This window comes from Carettochelys insculpta, chromosome 7 (assembly GCF_033958435.1).
Source record: "Carettochelys insculpta isolate YL-2023 chromosome 7, ASM3395843v1, whole genome shotgun sequence".
In the NCBI taxonomy this organism is placed as follows: Eukaryota; Metazoa; Chordata; order Testudines; family Carettochelyidae; genus Carettochelys; species Carettochelys insculpta.
The window spans coordinates 75,295,175-75,311,207 of NC_134143.1; the positions used below are offsets into that span (position 1 = coordinate 75,295,175).

A 16,033-nucleotide genomic window follows, 5' to 3' on the forward strand; every position below is an offset into this window, starting at 1 on the left:
TGCTGAGTGAGAGTCTCTCCTGCCAGCGGACGGGGTGCAGTGCAGGGGGACCCCTGAACCCCATCACAGTATGATAAAGGGTTTAATGGCCTAGGAGATGTTCATTTAGCCATAACCTCAGTTGGAGAATATTATCGGACATGCAATGGCACAGAAGGCCGAGTGGGGAAAAGCAGGTGCGAGATAAGTGTTGTCCAGAATGAGGTTTGGTGTAAGATAAAGGCCTTGCCAACCTTAACATCTTCACGTACTATTTGCAGTAAATGATGAAACCCCAATGCAGTAAAGCCTTAACAGCTAAGGCTGGCCATTATTTCATATGAGGCCAAAGGGCACATAAAACCCTGCTCATAATTTGGAGTGGAAGCTGCTATATTGGGACAGCCTTCCCAGCCATTTGGATAGTAGACCGTCTTCCCGGTAGCGAAGTCCGAAACTACCGAGAGATAACGAACGTGCAATGGTACTGGGGAGTCACGACCCCAGGTTTGGGTCTGGCCTTTGCGATGAAGAAAATCTGGAAGCTGGAGGAAGCTTTTAAGAAAGTAGCCAATGCTCCAACCAAGGCCATCGATAAGGAATTGGGAAAAGTTGCGCAAATGGTCCTCCAAAACCGGTTGGCTTTAGATTACCTCCGAGCTTCCGAAGGGGGAGTCTCTGCTCTAGTTGGATCCCGATGTTGTGTGTATGTACATGACAGTAGTCATGAGATCTACGATAAGGTTGTGAAGGCAGAAGCCCACGCCCGAATGGGAGCACAGGTTGCCTACACGCCCCCTGAGGGTGACCGGTTGCAAGATCTGTTTTCAGGATGGGGTTTATCCTCTTGGCTCAGTGGTTTGTTCAGTTTATTGATTAAAATTTTAATTCCTGTACTTATTGTACTGATGATATTATGCTGTGTGGTGTCATGTGTTAGAGCTTCTGCAATATACGTTAACACGCTCTGTGCAAGGTCATCGTAAAATACTCATGCAACACAGATTGTAATAAGAGCAGGCAGGGATGCCTGCAAAATCAAAAGGGGGGACTGTTATGGGAAGATCATTTATAAGTCTTTTCTGTGCATGTCTTAAAGAGTTTGTTCTTTTAGGTTAGTACTAGTAGCTAAGGTAGCTGAAGCCTTAGGCCCAAGGTCAAGCTGGCCTGAGAAGAATGCTGAAAACAGCAGCTGCAGAACCAGTGAAAACTGGCTGGAATTGTACTAATTGGGAGTTTGCGAAGTAGAGATAAAAGAAGAACATAGGGAGTCGAGATAACCGCCTCCTAAAGAAGATCAAACACCCAGCAACAGACTGTCCTCTTAGCGACGGACTCATCCAATGAGGAGTAGTGAAGACCCCTACTCACATTAGGGGATTGGACTTTGGACTGGGGTAGGGGCGGTGTTATGAACTGTAAAGAGTATAATTGCCAGTGAATTCTGGGGGGCAGGTCCCTCTCCGGAGGCACCCAGCTCGAGCTGTGATTCTGTACCTCAATAAAGGATACTTGTGGATTGGATTTTGAACTCGGAACTCTGTGGGATCCTAGAGTCGAACCCGACACCTGCGAGGGTGAGGGGAGAGTTACATCTTTTCCTTAACAGTAGGGCTGGGGCAGGAGCAGCCCAGCTCTGGCAGCCCCTTTCGGCCTGGTGACTGCGCCAGAGCCGGGTGCAAGAGGGCGCCCATGTGAGTACGGGTGCGGGGGCACCGCCCCACGCTGGGCTCTGCTTGGGAGGCGGGGGGGGAGGGGGCACACGCGTGGCCGGGACATGGCCCCCAGCCCCTTCCCTGGGCTAGGCCGTGCGGCGCCGGTGCTGTGCCATGTGCTGGAAGTCCTGCAGGGCCACCTGGGCTGCGTTGCGGCCGGCTGCACCCATCACTCCCCCACCTGCAAAGGAAAGAGACGCTTGGGGGGCTGCCAGTCCCTGCCCCACCCAGGCTGCGCTGGCAGAGCTGCTGTGGGGAGAAGGGGCAGGAGCCCAGCCCCGGGAGAGGGCCTGGGAGGAGATGTCCCATCACGCATGACAGCCAGGATACACCTGGGGCTGGGCACCCAACCCAGGGCCCCCTCTCCTGTCCTGTCTCCACCGGCCAACGCGCTCCGGCCTCTCGCCAGATGCCCTCTGGCCGCACTGGGCCCGGCGGGATGGAGAATCCACAGCCCCAGTGCTGCACTGGCACCCCACTGCATCAGCCCGGGACCAGGGTGTCAGCCCCTCCACTTCTCCCGCTCCCAGCATGCCCAGCGGGTCGCAGGCCGGCCCCGCAGGCACTGCCCCTGCAGCCTGAAGGGCCGGGCATCACCGGAGCCAGCGACTGCCTCCACCCAGCGCCCTCCTGCTGCAGCTGCCAGGGCAGGGCCCGCTCAGCTCACGTACCAGGGTGGGCGCTGCTGCCGCAGAGGTACAGGCCTGGGACGGGGGACCTGTAGCCCGAGTACGAGGGCACCGGCCGGGCAAAATACATCTGGTCCAGAGACATGGCGCTGTGGAATATGTTCTGCAAACAAGAGGCGGCATGAGGCCCTGCAAGGGGCTCCTCCTCGCCCGCCTCAGGGTTGGGCGGGGAGGGGGTGCCAGGCGCAGGTGCCAGCCAGGCTGGGCGGGCAGGTGGGCACTGCGCCTCTCCCGATATACCCACCCCTCCAGGCAGCCCAAAGATCTCCTCCAAAGCGGGCGGCGTCAGGACGTCCCTGCCGAGGACGGAGGCCGTGAAGCCGGGGGCATAGGCCTCCACCCACTCAAACACTGCCGAGAGAGGGAGACGGTGGCTTGGGCTGGTGCGCGGCACAGCGGGGCGGGGGGCCAGCTCTGCACCGGGAAGCTGGCGAGCGCCGCGAGCCGCCGGCGTTACCCCTGTCGGCGTAAGTGTTCTGCTCCAGCTCGTCCCAGGGCCGCCCGCCGGCCAGCGCGGACGGGGTGTACTGCGTGAAGAGCGAGACCACGTGGCAGCCGGGCGGAGCCAGCGTGGGGTCCACTGCCGAGGGGATGCACAGCTCGATCATGGGCCTGCGGAGAGCCAGAGTCAGCGCTGTGCCCTGCAGGCGGGATAAGGGCCCCCCCCACCCCGGGCGCCCTGCCTGGCCCGATCCCTCCGTCCTCTCCAGAAATCGCCATGTCGCCTGAGGGGCCAAGCAGAGCAGGATCCCCGGAGCGCAGCCCCAGGCAGGGCTCGGCAAGGGGCAGTCTGGTGCAGGCGCCCAGCTGCAGCCCTACCTGGCAGACGGCTCCCCGCGGCTGGCCTCCTGGAAGGCCTGGTGCAGGAGGTGGGTGCTCTCGCAGTTCAGGTGGATGGAGCACTGGTGGTGGGGCAGCGGGTGGCCGTCCCTGGCGTTGGGCGCAGCCCGGAAGCTGGGCAGCCGATCCACAGCCACTGGGGGTGTCGGAGACAGGGAGTGAGGAGGGCCCTGGCGCTCACCCCAAGGGCCGGCCAGAGACGCAGCTTCCCCTGCTGCTGCCGCCAGCCCCGCCGGCTCCTTCCCCGGGCAGAGCGAGGACAGCAGCCCGCAGCACCCCACAGGCGCCCTGCCCCCACGGCTGCCCCCAGCCCTCACCGTTGATCTTGGTTGCGGGGGACTGCGAGTCGATCTGTGCCACCCTCCGCAGGAACTCCTCCGGCAGCCGCTCCTGTGGCAGAGCCGCGTCAGAGCCTGGCCAGGCTGTGCCTGGGGCGCTGGCGCTGCCCCGGAGGGCACTGCCAGAGCCACACTCTGGGTGCAAACAGCCCCGTGGGGCTGGCCCCCGACAGACACAGAGCCCGCTGTGTGGCTCATGCCCAGGCGCCCCTTCCACCCTGCCCCCGCTGCAGCGCCCGTTTGGGGGGTCGGGGCCCAGCAGGTCCCTCACTTGTGGGGTGCAAAGGGGAAGTGGCTCCTCTGGCTGCCCCACTGTGGGGGGAGGGGCAGGTTAGCGGGAGAAATGCTTCCCCTCCCCCAGCGGTACCTGCCTGGCCCTACACGGGCACACCAGAGCTGCACCAGTGACAGAGTGACACCGAGCTCCCCCCCCACCCCTGTGCTTCCCTGGGGCGCCTGCCTCCCTCCCCTCCCACCCGTCCCCCTTGGGCACCCGGTGCCGCTCACACGGGGAACCAGCTGCAGGAAGGTGCTCTGAGCGGAGGCGTTGGACAGAACCAGTTTGCTCTTCACCTCGGTCCCATCCTGCAGGACGACTCCCTGCACCTCCCCGGGGGGGCCCAGCAGCACTCGGGCCACGGGCTGTGGGAGGGCAGAGCAGGGTCAGCTGGAGTGTGCTGAGGATGTCAGCAATGCACGGGGCAGGGGAGCAGGACGGCTGGGAGCCAGGGGCTGCTGGGAACGGAAACTGCCAGGAGTCGGGGGCTGAGAATGGGGGGCTGGCCCAGGGTGGGGGCTGCTGGGAACGGGGGGCTGGCCCAGGGTGGGGGCTGCTGGGAGTAGGGGCTGCCAGGAGTGGGGGGCTGGCCCAGGGTGGGGGCTGCTGGGAATGGGGGGCTGGCCCAGGGTGGGGGCTGCTGGGAGTAGCGGCTGCCAGGAGTGGGGGGCTGGCCCAGGGTGGGGGCTGCTGAGAATGGGGGGCTGGCCCAGGGTGAGGGCTGCTGAGAATGGGGGGCTGGCCCAGGGTGGGGGCTGCTGGGAGTAGGGGCTGCCAGGAGTGGGGGGCTGGCGCAGGGTGGGGGCTGCTGAGAATGGGGGGCTGGCCCAGGGTGAGGGCTGCTGGGAGTAGGGGCTGCCAGGAGTCGGGGGCTGGCGCAGGGTGGGGGCTGCTGAGAATGGGGGGCTGGCCCAGGGTGGGGGCTGTGCACCACCTGCCCAGATGCCCAGGGGCTAGGTGACCACCCTGTGGGGCTGCCTCTGGGCTGACCCAGCCTGCCCCCGCTGGAGCCCCTCGCCGCAGTCTCTGGCCACCGTTGCCAGGGGGCTAACAGGCGGGGAAGCAGGGAGGAATTCAGGGTGCTGGGGAGCTGGCACCTTTTCGGTGAAGATGTCCGCTCCGTGTGAAGCAGCTGCGCAGGCGATGGCCTGGGACACCCCTCCCATGCCGCCTGCCACGTAGCCCCAGGCCCCCTTGCGCCCCTCCACCTCGCCCATCATATGGTGCAGCAGCACGTACCTAGGAGACAGGGCACAGGGCTGGACATGAGCCAGGCAGCAGCTGGCCAGGGCATGCCAGCTGGCACAGTCCCCAGTAACGCTGGCCTAGGCTGGAGAGCTCAGCCTGAGCCCAGGTACAGGTGCCCGAGCTGCCGAGCTTGGGGCACACCATGCAGCTTACACACAGAGCTGTGCCCTGGCTGCCAGCGCCCCCCGTTGCACACCCAGCCTGGCACCAGCTGGGCTGTCAAATCCAAAGGCCCTGGGAGGGCTGGGCCAGAGCAATTCCTGCCTGAGAGCCCCAGGCCAGGCCCAGCCAAGCACCCGCCAGAGCAGAGCCCCGTCCAAGCACGAGGGGGCACAGGGCAGCCAGCCGAGGGAGGAGTGTGGGGGCAGCAGCTGTCATGGCCAGGCCCAGGAGGGCCAGGGAGCTGTGACTCTCCAGACCCATTGCCTGTGCATCCTACCCGCTGCCAGGGGTGTGCGGACTGGCCATGGCGCCAATCACTGCGTCCGTAGCCAGCGTCGCTTTCAGGGGCTCTGACTCAAACCACAGATCCAGGATCTGCAGAGAGGGAAGCAGAGAAATGGTGCTGAACATGAGTGGCCTGGTCCTATGGGGGTAGAGGCCCTTCGGTCTGGCACAGGCAGCCTGGGTCCCATGGGGGTAGGGGCCCCTCGCCTGGCACAGGCGGCCTGGGTCCCATTGGGGTGTGATGGAGTGGGGGGAGGGCATGTGTGAGTCAGGCTGGATGTGAGAGACAAGCAGAGCAGTTCCCAGTGGCTAAGGATGACCCTGGGGCTACAACTGGCAGGTAACACCTCTGCCCTGAACAAAGAGGAGGGAGGAGCTGAGCTGGGTTTTGAATGGTGGGGGGGGCGGCAGTTAGAGGCTAGGCAAAGGGAGAGCTGGAAGGCAGCCAGCCTGAGGAGGGGGAAACCCACACCCCAGAGGGGCACCCTCGGGGTCTTCTCCCCAGGACGGGTTGGAAGGACTGTCTCTGGCTGCTGTGCTGTCGCTTCTGGGAGAAACTGGGCATCTGTTGCCTAATAAACCTCCTGTTGTACCTGCTGAGTGAGAGTCTCTCCTGCCAGCGGACGGGGTGCAGTGCAGGGGGACCCCTGAACCCCATCACATGGGGGAAGGGACCCCTCGCCTGGCACAGGCAGCCTGGGTCCCATGGGGGGTAGGGGCCCCTTGCCCGGCACAGGCAGCCTGGGTCCCATGCGGGGGTAGGGGCCCCTCACCCGGCACAGGCAGCCTGGGTCCCATGCGGGGGTAGGGGCCCCTCACCCGGCACAGGCAGCCTGGGTCCCATGGGGGGTAGGGGCCCCCCCCCGCACAGACAGCCTGGGTCCCATGCGGGGGTAGGGGCCCCTCACCCGGCACAGGCAGCCTGGGTCCCATGGGGGGTAGGGGCCCCCCCCCGCACAGACAGCCTGGGTCCCATGGGGGGTAGGGAGCAGCCTGGGTCCCATGGGGGGTAGGGGCCCCTTGCCTGGCACAGGCAGCCTGGGTCCCATGGGGGGTAGGGAGCAGCCTGGGTCCCATGGGGGGTAGGGGCCCCTTGCCTGGCACAGGCAGCCTGGGTCCCATGGTGGGTAGGGAGCAGCCTGGGTCCCATGGGGGGTAGGGAGCAGCCTGGGTCCCATGGGGGGTAGGGGCCCCTCGCCCGGCACAGGCAGCCTGGGTCCCATGGGGGGTAGGGGCCCCTCGCTCGGCACAGGCAGCCTGGGTCCCATGGGGGTAGGGGCCCCTCGCCCGGCACAGGCAGCCTGGGTCCCATGGTGGGTAGGGAGCAGCCTGGGTCCCATGGGGGTAGGGGCCCCTCGCCTGGCACAGGCAGCCTGGGTCCCATGGGGGGTAGGGGCCCCTCGCCCGGCACAGGCAGCCTGGGTCCCATGGGGGGTAGGGGCCCCTCGCTCGGCACAGGCAGCCTGGGTCCCATGGGGGTAGGGACCCCTCGCCCGGCACAGGCAGCCTGGGTCCCATGGGGGGTAGGGGTCCCTCACCCGGCACAGGCAGCCTGGGTCCCATGGGGGTAGGGACCCCTCGCCTGGCACAGGCAGCCTGGGTCCTACGGGGTGGGGCACAGCTCAGCCCCATGGTGCGGGTGCGTTTCCCTGCACAGCCGTCACTCACCCTGCTGATCGGGGCCGTGAGCAGTTGGTAATACTGCGGCAGCTGCTCGCCCAGCGCCAGGCCTGAGGGAAAGAACTGGGGTCGGGGTGGTGCCAAGACACCCCCCGCCGGTGCCCTTCCCTCCGGTAGCTGGCGGGAGGAGAGGGCAGGGCCCAGCAGGGCTCTGTAAGAGTGAGCCCCGGGTTGGTCTGGCCCCCAGCCCAGCCTGACCCAGGGACGGCAGGCTCCTGCCACACTTGGGAGACAGTGGTGGCCTCTACCAGCCCCAGGGCAGTGCCCGGGCATGCTGCCTGAGCCCTCCACAGGCAGTGCAGGCCCCACTGGGGGCCGTCTGCATGGACCGGTCACCGCAGGCTCTGTGCTCCCCCACATGCCCACAGCCTGGCACACCTGCCCGCAGCAGGGGCCAGAGGCCTCGCAGGGCGCGGAGCCGCTGCAGCAGGGGACCCTGGCTCCAGGTGGCAGCGTCCAGGGGCGCGACGTCCAGCAGCGGGTCCAGGGCCGAGACCAAGCGGCTCAGGAACGCCTCGTACTGCGGATAGGCCTGCGGCAGAGAGAGGCGGGAGCCAGCAGCTGCCAGCCGCAGCGCCTCCCCTCCAGGCTCCCTGCTGAACAGGCCCGTTCTGGGCTCCTGGGCCGAGCATCCCGACCCTCCCGCCTGCCCCAGACCAGCCTCTGCTCAGATCCCGGCAGCGAGGGTGACACGGGGCAGCCCCACGCACAGCCCGGGCCCCGGCCAGCCCTCGGGCTACACCCAGCCCAGGAGGCTGCAGGGAGCTCACCCGGCCCCTCGGGGTCAGCTCAGGCCAGTCGCTCGGTCACGGTGGAAGCCCCCCCCAGCTGCCCGTGGTACCTGGGCGTCCTTGGCGGAGAACTGGGCGATCTGCCGCTGCGTCTGCACCATGTCGTGGCCCAGCAGGAGCGAGTGCTGGGCTTGGCTGCCCTCCAGCACGGGCGTGAAGGAGTAGGGGTCGCGGGCGTACACCCTCAGGCCATGGCGCTGCAAGACAGAGAGCGGCCAGTGCCCTGCGGCGGGGCCACTGCCATGTGTGGGCCAGGCCGGGGCCCAGGGCAGGCGGTCCAGCTCCAGGACGGGTCCCTGAGGCTCGGAAGTGGCGGGGGAGGCAGGGCGGGAAGAAGGGGACAAGTTGGGGGGCATCGACCCACCAGCTCTCCCCCAGGGGAACAAGGCAGCACCGGAGAAGAGGCTTCCTCTCGTGGGCAGAATGAATTTTGTGCAGGGCACTCAGGCCCGTGCGGCTGCACACCAGTACCTGACACCCCAGCCGCAGGCACTCTGCTAATCTGCCGGCTGCCACCTGACTCTCACCTGGGCGGGGTGGGAGCTGGGAGACCCAGGCACTGGGCCGCGCTCCTGCTCCCCATACGCTGAGTGCGTGGGCGGGTGAGTGCACAGGCGCTCTGCTTACAGGGAACACGGCTGGAGGGTGGCTCAGCACCCCACGGCTCCCAGCCCCAACCCCAGCCCAGCCCAGCCTGGCCCCAGCACCTGCAGCTCCAGCTCCGCGTAGATCTGCGGCCGCAGCAGGCTGAGCACGTACGATGCTCTGGAGAACTTAAAGCCTGAAAGAGAAGGGCGCATCAGCTGCCAGCCCACCCCAGGCAGCCTGGCATCTCGGGGGGTGCAGGTGGGTACCTGGCACAATCTCCTCCGTGACTGCGGCACCTCCCAGCAGGTGACGCCTCTCCAGCACAGCCGTCCGAACGCCTGACTTTTGCAGGTAGGCAGCCTGCCAAGAACAGGAGTTGTCCGCCCCCATGGGCCCCCAGGGTCTCCCCCAAACAGGCCCACCCAGGACAGGACACCCCCCAGCCTGCCTGGGGGATCCCCGTCTGGGACACCCATATACAGGCACACAGACGCTGCCAAACCCACCTGGGGGATCCCCTTCCCCTCCCAAGGCACCGCCATCGCATGGCTGGAGTTTTAAATTGGATTTGGAAGTCATGGGGTCACCGTTGTACAGAGCAGCACCACATCTGGTGCCGGGGGGGCCAAGGGAGATGTCTACTGAACACTGCTGCTGCCTGGAGCCCGCCTGCGTTACTCGTGTGTCTGGGCCGTGCTCGCATGTGAAGTTGTGGATTTTGGCTCTGGAGTGGGATTAGAAATACTCAGAGCCAGGAGCACACAAAGGGAGGTGTGATTGCCACTGTCACACGGCTGGGAAGCCATTGTAATGCCCAGTGTGGCTACTGGCCCCAAACATTGTGCTGGGGGGGACCGCGTGAGGTGTCTAAGGAAAGCTGATGATGCCCTGACTCTGTGTGCGCTACTCAGTAACAGAGAGGGAGCCCTGCTGGTCTGTACCCTATCAAAACAGAACAGCCATCCAGGAGCACTTCAAAGACTAACAAAGTAATTTATTAGGTGATGAGCTTCTGTGGGACAGCCCCACCTCTCCAGACCAGAACAGACTCCGTATATAAGGCACAGAGAACCAAAAATAGCAATCAAGGTGGACAAATCAGAAAACTATTATCAAGGTGAGCAAATCAGAGAGCAGAGGGGCAGAAGGGAGGTGGGGAGTCAAGAATTAGATAAAGCCAAGTGTGCAGAAGAGCCCCTAGAATGACCCAGAAAATTCCCATCCCGGTTCAAACCACGTGTTGGTGTTGAATTTGAATAGAAAAGGGAGCTCAGCCGCCTCTTTCCACACTGCTGTGAAAATCCCTCTTCAGCGAGATGTGCTACCTGTGTGTCTGGATCACCTGTGTAGGTCAGTTCTGGGTTCCAGCTCTGGAGCGGTCTTAGGAACGTTTCGGTGCTAGGGCTCACCACAGCAGGTGGCAGCTCAGCCCCAGAGCTTACTGAGTTAGCAAATTTGACACATTAACAGGTGTTATGAACAGAGACATCAATTCTCAGGCACTCCAAGGACTGCTTCCCCGCCTTTCATGCTTGTAATTTTCTGACAGGACAATTAACATCCCCCCACCTCTCACCCTTCCTTCTATCCTATTTCATTTGTCGGGTTTTGCTGCGATTTGTTTTCCTCTGAAGAAGTGGGTCTGTCCCACGAAAGCTCATCACCAAATAGATCATTTTGTTAGTCTTTAAAAGTCCCACATTTCTGCTTTGTTTTGTTGGAGCACAGATGAAGATGGCTACCTCTGTTACTAGGTATCACCTGAGTTTGGGGGCTGTTGGTCTGGTCCAACGCAGCAGTGGGCAGTCTGTGGGTTTGCTTGGGTGGCTTCTGGCTGGCCAGTGGGGCTGGCAGAGGTGCTATTCTGGCTGGTTGGATTTGCCTTGGTGAGAAGAAAATCACAGCTCGGGGCTGTGAGTGGCCCGGATTTTACGCAGAGGTGCCCTGGATTGATTTCTCTAGCTGTGCCCAGAAACCCCGTCCTATCACAACTACCCCAGGCAGGATAAATGGACCATGAACGATGGAGCAGCTTCCCAGACACCAAGTGCACATCTCAGGAATCTGGGACTGTCTCCTGGAAAGCATCCAGTGGCGGAGTGCCGCAGCAGCCCGCCTGGGGCTGGTGACCCTCGCTCCCCAGTGCCTGATGTTACCAAGGTGGTGTCGTAACGAGGCAATGAGAACATACGAGGGAAATGGATTTGTTCTGGCTACTGATGTTAGCGGTTGTCGCTGATGTGTTGCTGTTGCCAGACTCTGAAGTTGTATAATGTGCATGATGGCTGGAAAGAGCCAGGTAACATGTTGACATTGATGTCTAAGCATGAAATGCATGAAAAGGGCTTTGTAATTCTGGCATGTTGATGTGGTTGCCTGTAACTAGACCAGTAACTTCTCACATGAGAAGCAGCGTTCCAAAGCTACTGTGGGGTATGGAAAGGGAAACTGAGGCACACAGCTATTTTGCTTATATGACCAAAGCTACGTCTACACATGAAGCCTACATCGAAGTAGCTTATTTTGATGTAGCGACATCAAAATAGGCTATTTCGATGAATAACGTCTACACGTCCTCCAGGGCTGGCAATGTCGACGTTCAACATCGACGTTGCGCAGCACCACATCGAAATAGGCGCTGCGAGGGAATGTCTACACGCCAAAGTAGCACACATTGAAATAAGGGTGCCAGGCACAGCTGCAGACAGGGTCACAGGGCGGACTCAACAGCAAGCCGCTCCCTTAAAGGGCCCCTCCCAGACACAGTTGCACTAAACAACACAAGATCCACAGAGCCGACAACTGGTTGCAGACCCTGTGCCTGCAGCATGGATCCCCAGCTGCCGCAGCAGCAGCCAGAAGCCCTGGGCTAAGGGCTGCTGCACACGATGACCATAGAGCCCCGCAGGGTCTGGAGAGAGAGTCTCTCAACCCCTCAGCTGATGGCCGCCATGGCGGACGCTGCTATTTCGATGTTGCGGGATGCGGATCGTCTACATGTGCCCTACTTCGACGTTCAACTTCAAAGTAGGGCGCTATTCCCATCCCCTCATGGGGTTAGTGGCTTCGACGTCTTGCCGCCTAACGTCGATGTTAACTTCGAAATAGCGCCCAACACGTGTAGCTGTGACGGGCGGTATTTCGAAGTTAGTGCTGCTACTTTGAAGTAGCGTGCACGTGTAGACACGGCTCAAGAAACAAGGACCATATACTATGGGGGACGCTTGAATGTACATTTACAAAAAATTGCAAACTGTTGCCAGCGCCTGAAGGGATAAATTTGCTCTTTTGTGCAGCCCTGGGCACGAGCACATGGGATGTGGGGGAGCTACACTGCAAAAGCAGATCCCACCCACGTTTGTTCTGAATATTGTTTTAACTCAGCTGCAGGCCAGACTGAGCCTGTAACTGCAGGATAAAGCTTGTGTTGGACAAGGGAGGTTTTCACAAGCCATTCAAATTGAGCACTGGTACCTCTAGTATCAGATCAGAAGCTGTGGGGACCCAGAGCCGAGCATGGGAAGGGCCTGCGATGCACTCAGTGATGTTACTGGCATCCCTTCCTGCATCTGTGGTGCAGTTGGGTGGGTGTGTGTCACATGACCAGTTTGTGTCCAGGTGTGATGGAGTGGGGGATACCTCTCTCTCTCTGTGTGTGTGTGTGTGTGTCCTGCTGAGGGTAACCCTGACAAGCAGGTGACACCTCTGGGCTGCAGACAAAGGAGGAGGTGGAGCCTGAGGGGTTTAAATTGGAACTGGGAGTTGGGAAGCAGTTAGTCTGGGCTGGGAGAGAGAGAGAGAGACAAAGGAGGGGGCAAGGCCCCAGCTCTGGGGGCCCCTCGGGGCCTCCTGTCCTCAACATGGGTTGGACTGGCTGTCTCTGCCTGCTGTACTGACTCCTCTGTACGATGCTGTGTCCTGTCGGCTAATAAACCTGCTGTTTTCCTGCTGAGTGAGAGACTCTCCTGCCTGTGGACAGGGTGCAGAGCTTGCGGGACCCCAGAACCCCATCACACCAGGGTAGTTGTTGGCCTCAAATATTGTGCCCGGGGTGTGTGTGGGGCATGTGAGGTGTCTAATGAAAGCCAATGATACCCTGAATCTGTGTGTGCCACTTACATGTCTGTTCCACGTGTGCAGGTCACGTTATACATTTTCGTTGTGTTTGTACTAGGAATATTCAGAGTACACAATGGGAGGTGTGACACATGGCCACCCCAGCCACGGTACTTGACCGAGACAAAGGACAATACACATCTAAGGAATCGAGACTCTGTCCTGAGATTCTTCCAATGGCCATTTGCCACAACAGCCCACCTGAGTCCGGTGGGGCAGACCCTGCAGGGCCAATGGGAAGAAGTAAGGGCTTGGTCCCTGGAGACAAGAGAGAACCATGAGCTGGACCTGGCATCGTCAGTCGTGGGCAGAGAAGCTGTTGTCCTGTTCCAAAGACCCACATGCCAGCACGCTGACGCCAGTGGGCCAGGTCTGCATTTCTCCAGTAACTAGAACTATGTAACCTGAAACGCAGCAGCAACTCGCATCGCTGACCTGCAGCAATAGCTGTAACTGAGGCATGTAAAGTATCGCTTTAAATAGTCCTCTCTCTATCCCTGTTCTTTCTTAATAACCCTTTAGCTGCAGCTGGGAAGAATGGGTGAGCGAGCTCTTCTGGGTGAGATCCACGGATATATTGACTGGGGCTGGGCCCTTTGAGGTCTGGAAGAATCTGTGTGGAGTTGGTTAAATGGGTTTTAAAAATTACCCACCGGAGCTTGGGGCCATTGGTCTGGGCTAGTGCAGCAGCTGGGACGTCTGTGGGTTTGTGTGTGTGGCTCTGGCTGGCCAGGGGGGCTGGCAGAGTGACTTCTGTGGCTGGTTGGATTTGCCTTAGTGGGAAGGAAGTCCCAGCGTGGGGCTGTGAGGGGCCCAGATTTAAGCAAAGATCCCCTGATTGATTTCTGTAGCTATGGCCAGAAACACCCTCCTCTCACACCCTGGACTTTCTTTCTATTCTAAATCTTTAGATTTTAGATTCTAAGGGACTGGCCGGCGTGATGACTTGGGTAAAGTCCAAGCATACGTTGACTGGACCCTCTGGGGCTCAACACAATCTGTGCAGTGTTGGGGAAACAGGTTTTAAGAACCTCTCCCGCGTAATAAGGGGTTGTTGGGCTGGGCTGCTAGGGCAGCTGGGCAGTCTGTGGGTTTGCTTAGGTGGCTCGGCCTGGCAGTGGTGCTGTGGTGGCTGGCTGGATTTGCCTTGGTGAGAAGGAAATCCCAGCCTGGAGCTGTGAGGGGTGCAGTTTTAAGCAGATATTTCCTTAGCTTTGCACAGAACCCCCCCAATATGACACCCCCAACAAACCCAGCTCAGGATCCCCACCTGGGACATCCCCCACAAACAAACCCCCAGGGGGTCCACCTGGGACCCTTCCCAAACCAGCCCACCTACAATGCTCACCCCCCAAGGCATTCAGGGGTGCTGCCTCCTTGCCCACATGCTGTGAAGGTGGGACCCCCCCAGGTGACCCCAACATCCCGTGGGATTCCCCCCCACCCCGAGATAGGCTACAGAGGCAGTCGCCTTGACACGCAATACTCACGGCAACCAGCCCGTTGTGCCCTGCAAGAGAGGGGCAGGAGTGTGAGGAACCAGGACCTGGGGCACCCACGGGCCCTGCCATTACTCACCATCTCCCTGGCAGCCTGGCCTGGAAGGGGCTATCCCTGCTGTTAATACCACAGCGCCCCATGCCTAATATGTAACACCTGTGCGGGGCCACGGGAACAAGGGCTAAGACAGCCGTGGGGGCTGCCCTAGGTCTGGGACCCGCCGTGGGGACCCCAATGAACCTGCGGGCTGGGAGATACAGCAGCCCCCACCCTCAGCCTGCTCCCCTTGCCCTGCAGCACTGAGTCATCCCCATGCCTCCTGCCTCACTCCCCCAAGCACAGCGCCCTCCCCGCTGAATCCCCCCCACGGCACCGCCAAATCGCACCACGGGGGGACACCAGCTCCCAGCAGAGTGCGCCCTCCCTCCCTGCACCAGCTCCCCGGTCCTCTCCCCATGGGCAGCGACTGGGCCGCCACTCACCGGCTCGCCAGGCATGGCTGAGACCAGATAACTCATGTCACCCAGATTGCACCCAGGGCAGGGAGTGAGCTACGGTGAGGAGTGGTACCACCCCCCACCCATCACCCGGCACAATGTGCCCCTGCCCGCTGGTGTAGGGGCCACGTCCATGCCGCAGCAACCAGGCGCCACTCCAGAGGAGGAGTTGCTCTAGGGAGCGGGACTCTGGCGCTGGCCTGCACTGCAGACAGCTAGGGGAAAAGAGCTAACCTGAGAGCCACTCCCAAGCAGGGAACTACGGCCCGGGGGGGGGGCTGCAAAGCGTCAGCGCCCCCCAGTACAGCCGTGCCCTGCACCCCCCGACAGGCTGCATCCAGCACCCCCCATGCAACACCCCCCAGTACAGCTGTCCCCTGCACCCCCCCGTGTAGCACCCCTCAGACAAGCTGCACACAGCCCCCCCATGCAGCGCCCTCCAGTATAGCTTTGCCCTGCACCCCCCGTGCAGCTCCCCCCCGTACAGGCTGCACCCAGCACCCCCCATGCAGCGCCCCCCCGTACAGCTGTGCCCTGCAACCCCCCGTGCAGCACCCCCCCCCCCGTACAGGCTGCACACAGCACCCCCCATGCAGCGCCCCCCAGTACAACTGTGCCCTGCAAACCCCCGTGCAGCACCCCCCCCGTACAGACTGCACCCAGCACCCCCCATGCAGCGCCCCCCAGTATAGCTTTGCCTTGCCCCCCCCCCGTGCAGCGCCCCCCCCCGTACAGGCTGCACGCAGCGCCCCCCAGAATAGCTTTGCCTTGCCCCCCCCCCCCCCCGTACAGGCTGCACCTGGCAACCCCGAGCAGCACCCCGCTGCCTTCCCCTGCCCGCGCCAGGGCGAGCAGCTGCGGAGCTCCGCAAAGCCCGGGGCCGGGGCCGGACGCGGGGCTCCAGGGGAAGGAGCCGCGGAGCACCCGGGGCGAGGGGGGAGCCGCGCGCTACCCGCCGCCCCGGCCGCGTTACCTGCCCCCACCACCACGGCGTCGTACTCCGGCTGCAGCCGAGCCCCGGCCCCGGCCCCGGCCCGAGCCAGCCCCCGGCCCCGCGGGCTGCAGACGGCCCAGGCCCTGCCCAGCCCCCGCCCCTGCCTGGCCGCCATGGCTCCGGCGCCGCACGAGGTACCGATCCCTCCGGGCGGGCACAAGTGGCACCGCCCCCTCCGCTGCAGCCCGAGCGCCCGGCCCACGGCCCAGCCCCCGGGCCGCCCCCCGCTCGGGCTGCCTGGAGCGGGACGCAACCCGCTGTGCATGCGGCCGGCGGGCGCCGCTGCACCCGGGGAGCCTGAGCACCCGCGCGGGAACCCCCTGCACAGCGCGGC

The 16,033-nt window shown here is 62.5% G+C and overlaps 1 protein-coding gene across 3 annotated transcripts; it reads right to left on the bottom strand.

Annotated features, from left to right (window-relative positions):
• Window positions 1–831: 831 nt before the first annotated feature.
• Window positions 832–15,816, bottom strand: PYROXD2 (pyridine nucleotide-disulphide oxidoreductase domain 2). 3 transcript variants are annotated; one of them, XM_074999361.1, is made up of 16 exons: window positions 15,679–15,816; window positions 14,199–14,218; window positions 8,859–8,952; window positions 8,712–8,785; window positions 8,055–8,201; window positions 7,592–7,745; window positions 7,202–7,263; window positions 5,526–5,623; window positions 4,936–5,077; window positions 4,069–4,203; window positions 3,541–3,613; window positions 3,203–3,359; window positions 2,841–2,995; window positions 2,628–2,734; window positions 2,366–2,486; window positions 832–1,875 (listed from the first exon to the last, which is right to left on the bottom strand). In XM_074999361.1, exons 1-16 carry the CDS (start codon window positions 15,812–15,814, stop codon window positions 1,781–1,783), a joined length of 1,770 nt encoding a protein of 589 aa, XP_074855462.1. In that variant the 5' UTR covers window positions 15,815–15,816; the 3' UTR covers window positions 832–1,780. The 3 variants fall into 3 exon arrangements, with proteins under 3 accessions (XP_074855462.1, XP_074855463.1, XP_074855460.1); XM_074999362.1 differs by lacking the exons at window positions 14,199–14,218; window positions 15,679–15,816 and having other exon boundaries at window positions 4,135–4,203; window positions 8,859–14,029; XM_074999359.1 differs by lacking the exons at window positions 14,199–14,218; window positions 15,679–15,816 and having other exon boundaries at window positions 8,859–14,020.
• Window positions 15,817–16,033: the final 217 nt, after the last annotated feature.

Excerpts from the sequence above, each read along its gene's own strand:
- PYROXD2 (XM_074999359.1), bottom strand. The coding sequence starts at position 9,171 with ATGACTTCCAAATCCAATTTAAAACTCCAGCCATGCGATGGCGGTGCC. Across the intron at positions 8,202-8,711 it reads ACGCGGAGCTGGAGCTGCAG|CGCCATGGCCTGAGGGTGTA; the intron begins GTGCTGGGGCCA and ends TCTGTCTTGCAG. Across the intron at positions 3,614-4,068 it reads TCCTGCAGCTGGTTCCCCGT|GAGCGGCTGCCGGAGGAGTT; the intron begins GTGAGCGGCACC and ends GCTCTGCCACAG.